Source organism: Agrilus planipennis, unplaced genomic scaffold (genome assembly GCF_000699045.2).
Source record: "Agrilus planipennis isolate EAB-ADULT unplaced genomic scaffold, Apla_2.0 scaffold750, whole genome shotgun sequence".
Lineage (NCBI taxonomy): Eukaryota > Metazoa > Arthropoda > Insecta > Coleoptera > Buprestidae > Agrilus > Agrilus planipennis.
In genome coordinates this window covers 1-4,200 of record NW_020439404.1, presented here as the reverse complement: position 1 = coordinate 4,200, position 4,200 = coordinate 1, and the positions used below count along the sequence as shown (strand labels likewise).

At 38.5% G+C, this 4,200-nt stretch overlaps 1 protein-coding gene across 3 annotated transcripts in view; it reads right to left on the bottom strand.

Moving 5' to 3' along the window:
- The window catches only part of LOC108743528 (rab11 family-interacting protein 4B-like), a 6,862-nt gene extending 2,668 nt beyond the window's left edge, over window positions 1-4,194 (bottom strand). For 2 of the 3 annotated variants that reach the window (XM_025978960.1, XM_025978961.1), the window contains exons 1-4: window positions 3,731-4,194; window positions 2,132-2,296; window positions 1,714-1,970; window positions 276-504 (exon numbers count right to left, since the gene is read on the bottom strand). In XM_025978960.1, coding sequence (XP_025834745.1) covers window positions 276-504; window positions 1,714-1,970; window positions 2,132-2,296; window positions 3,731-3,991 — 912 coding nt within the window. In that variant the 5' untranslated portion in view covers window positions 3,992-4,194. Of the gene's footprint in view, window positions 1-209; window positions 505-1,713; window positions 1,971-2,131; window positions 2,297-3,730 lie in introns of all 3 variants that reach the window. The other variant, XM_018479097.1, reaches the window with a different exon arrangement.
- Window positions 4,195-4,200: the final 6 nt, after the last annotated feature.

Below are 4,200 nucleotides of genomic sequence, written 5' to 3'. Positions count from 1 at the left end.
GGGACCCGACTTGCGCCCGATAGATACTTGATATTAAAAATTTTTATCAGAAAAAAACCTAAAAGAAATCTTGCTTTAATTTTCTCTAAAATGCCTCTTAGACCCTGTATAAATATCCTTCTTCATTCCTTTTTCTTATTGTACACAAATGGAAGCGACAAACAACGACCAAAAACAGGAAATAAAATGGTAATGAAAAAAAGTCCTACCTGATCGTGTGTCATGGCCTCTAATTCTGCTGCCAGACTCGTCTCGCCGGCGGTCAGAAGACGTCCCTGTTCCACCCCCGCAGACAGGAGATTCGCTTGCAATTCCTCGTTCTGTTCTTGCAACTGGTTGTTGCGTTCCCTCAACGAGGCCATTTCTTCGTGCAATTCTTCTAGTCGTAGCGTCTCGGGGGATGTGGTGGGCAATGCGGGAGTTCGAGCCTCCGCCCTCAGTCTTTCCACTTCACGGGACAATTCCTCGATCAGGTGATTGCGAGATTCTTGTTCTTGTTCGTGTCTAAACGAAAAAAAAAAAACAATGCATCAATAAAAAAATATGATAATGATAGAGCAACAGGCAGTTATAGAGCTGGGGATGCAACGTAGAGAAGTAAATATTAGGAAGGGAGTCAGGCAGGGATGCACACTGTCACCGCTACTTTTTAATCTATACATCGAAGACGCCATCAACATCATTAAAGACAGTACAACTGTAGGGATAGATGTGCAAGGGCAAAAGATTAGTATGCTTAGATTTGCAGATGATATAGCAGTATTAGCATCTAGCAAGGAGGACCTAGAGATAGCTTTAAATAAAATGGAAGCGGTACTGACAGATCAGTACTGTATGAAAATAAATAAAAGTAAAACTAAAATACTGATATGCAAGGGAAGAAAAAGTAGGGAAAGAGCGAATATAAAGATAGGAGACGAAAAATTAGAAGAAGTGGCTGATTTTAGATACCTAGGAAGTCAGATAAGTGAGGATGGAAGGAGTAGTAGGGATATAAAGCAGAGGATAGCGCAGGGTCGTGTCGCCTTTAATAAAAAGAAGTCACTTCTATGCTCGCGAACGGTTAATTTAGAAATTCGAAAAAGGTTGTTAAAGGTGTATGTTTGGAGCACGGCGTTGTACGGGTGCGAAACATGGACAGTGGGAGCGGCGGAAAAGAAAAGGTTAGAAGCGTTCGAAATGTGGTGTTATAGGCGGATGATGAGGATATCGTGGGTAGAAAAGGTTAGAAATGAAGAGGTATTGGAAAGAATAGGAGAACAGAGGACTCTATGGAAGTCAATAAAAAATAGGCGAGATAGGTTGGTAGGACACCTTCTCAGGCATGAAGGTCTAGTCAGAGACATATTAGAGGCAGAAACAGGAGTTAGGAGGGGTAGAGGTAGACCTAGATTAGATTACTGTTCGCAAATAGTTAAGGATGTGGGCTGTTCTAGTTTTAGGGAAATGCGAAGTTTAGCTCAGGATAGGAAAGAGTGGAGGTACGTGTCCAACCAGTCTAAGGACTGATGACCTTATGATGATGATGATGAATGATAGACAGAAAATATTAGAAATGCAAAGATATTGGAAAATGTTAATTACACACATATTACTAGAAGAAGAAACAGGAGTAAAAAGAATGTGGGATGTTCACATTTTCTGGAAAAGTGATGATTGGTTCAGGATAGGAAGGATCCAGGGTGCGAATTATTGAAATAGTTTTATATTTACTTTTTTTCCTGCTCCTTGAACGACGTTTCGTTGTCTTTCGTGGACATTATTTCCATTTTGAGATCTTGAACCTGATCGAAGAGGTCGTTACGTTCTGCCTCGAGCTTCTCCAATTTCACCCTTTGTCTGTTGACTTCTTCGCGTAAGTTTTTGGCTTCCGTTTCCGCCGCCTGGAGTCTGATGCTTGCATTCTCTAGTTGTAACTGCTTCTCTCTGTCGATCCTTGCTACAAGTTCTTTTGATCGCTTTTGTTCGTCCTTTACAAAAAAAAAATAATAATAATAACGTATCACAATTTACAGATATCAAACAAATACATAATAATTAAAATATAATAAGTCAGTGGCGGATAGTTACAACGTCGCAGGGCCACAACTTACTAGGAAAACCCCAATAAATAAAAATTCCACCTTCGTACCTGTAGTCGTTGTTCGTAACGCATTTCGACGTCTCTCAGCTGCTCTTCGAGCATGACAATTCGGGCCTGAAGGGCTGCGTTGTCCGCCTTGGCCCTCGTATACCGTTCATCGTTATGGGTTGCACTGTCCTGCAATACACCCACCTGTTGCTGGAGCAGTTGAAACTGGAACAAAATTAAAATTATTATTACAAAAAACGAAAAGTGCCTACATACATTTACACCATTAATACTGAACAACTTCTATGCCAATACCAACATAAAAAATTTTAACAATCAGGAATTTAATAACGTTTACAGATTTCCTAGTGCTTTTAATTTGAAAAAATCGTATAATTAATCAATAATAATAGTCACAGACATGTTTGCATACATAGTAGACATTATTATGTTCATGGTCGTCAGCATTCTTTTAATTGATAATATTATTGATAATTGTGTTGTAGCACTCGGCTCGCTAATTTGTGAATGATATCGGCCCACGTGGTTTAAAAGTGACCAACTATCAGTAGAAACACATGCGTATGTGGAATACCCAGTAAGTTGATTAGAAAGGAAGGTACAAAACATTTTTATCAGCACATTGCCTATTTACACTACTTACCTACATCGAAAATTTTATAACGGAAATCTTATCAATGTAATAAACAAATGAAAATTTCGTAAAACATATCAAAATATGAGTATCTCAGAAAAGTATCTACATACATAAGCCTATTTATATGTCGTATAAGCATAAAATTTGTCGCTGATTTGTTACCTACTTTCAGAATTTGTCGCTCCAGACGATTACTGGAAAATAGACAAAATGCTAGTCTGATATCAAGCTGGTATTGCACATAGAAATACAAATAATGTACTATAAGGGTTTCATTTGTCACTAATTTGTTACCAAATCCAAAAATTTGTCGCATCACCCGGTTACTGCAAAACAGGCAAAATGCTAACCCGATATCAATCTGACACTACACATTACGTATCTCGAAATATAAATCGCGATAAAATAGTTCAAAGTACCATTTTTCAGCGACAAATAAGTGACAAATTGTAGCCCTTGCAATATTTGTCTATGTCATTTCCATTTCGATAACAATCTAACCCTACACATCACGTATCTCGAAATAGTTATCGCGACAAAATGTTCAAAATACCATTTTTCAGCGACAAATTATACCTCTTACAGTATTTGTCTATGTCATTTCCATTTCGAGATATGTTTCGTGTTGTACAGCTTGATATCTGGCCTGCATTTTATCTATTTTCCAGTAACCGGCTGGAGCGACAAATTTTTGGATTTGATAACAAATTAATGACAAATTTAGCCCCTACAGTATTTGCTACCCCATTTGTATTTCGAGACAGACTGTGTGCAGTACCAGTTTGATATCAGACTATCATTTTGTCTATTTTCCAGTAATCGAATGGAGCGACAAATTTCAAAATTAGGTAACAAATTAGCGACAAATTATATTGTACTTTAAAAATAAGAAATATAACTTTGTCGTGCTAGTTTGATACACATCTCCACAACGACAAATGTTCCCTAATTTACCATCTTATCGCCTGCACATATCAAAAAATTAACATGCAACTAATTACTTGATCGGTTATTCCTTCGCACCAAACATGTGCGGCCGTTTTTTTGGCGCCGTTGGTGTGACTGGGTAGGAAGGGCGGGGGTTTCAACAACCCCTGCGGTTCTATTGTTTGATCGTTTGCGGGACCGACAAACTCGAACTGGCCCTCCCACATGTCGTACTCCATTTCGGGGAGGTAAGGCAACGACGAGTCGTCATTTTCACCGTTACTGCTACCGTTTTTCGCCACCTCGTTTTCATTCATTTTCCCGAACAAGAGCATCACACGACGACACCCTATTCACACACTTTCGACTGACCACGCTCGAATAACAGCAATTAAAGTCCATTTTCAAACGCGCCAGAAGACACAGACACTGTTTATATTATTATCGTCGATGACTCCAATACACTGTACAACAATAATAATAATATGTATTTACAAATGACTTAATTGATTAGCCACAACTGAACCGATGGTAAATTTTAATA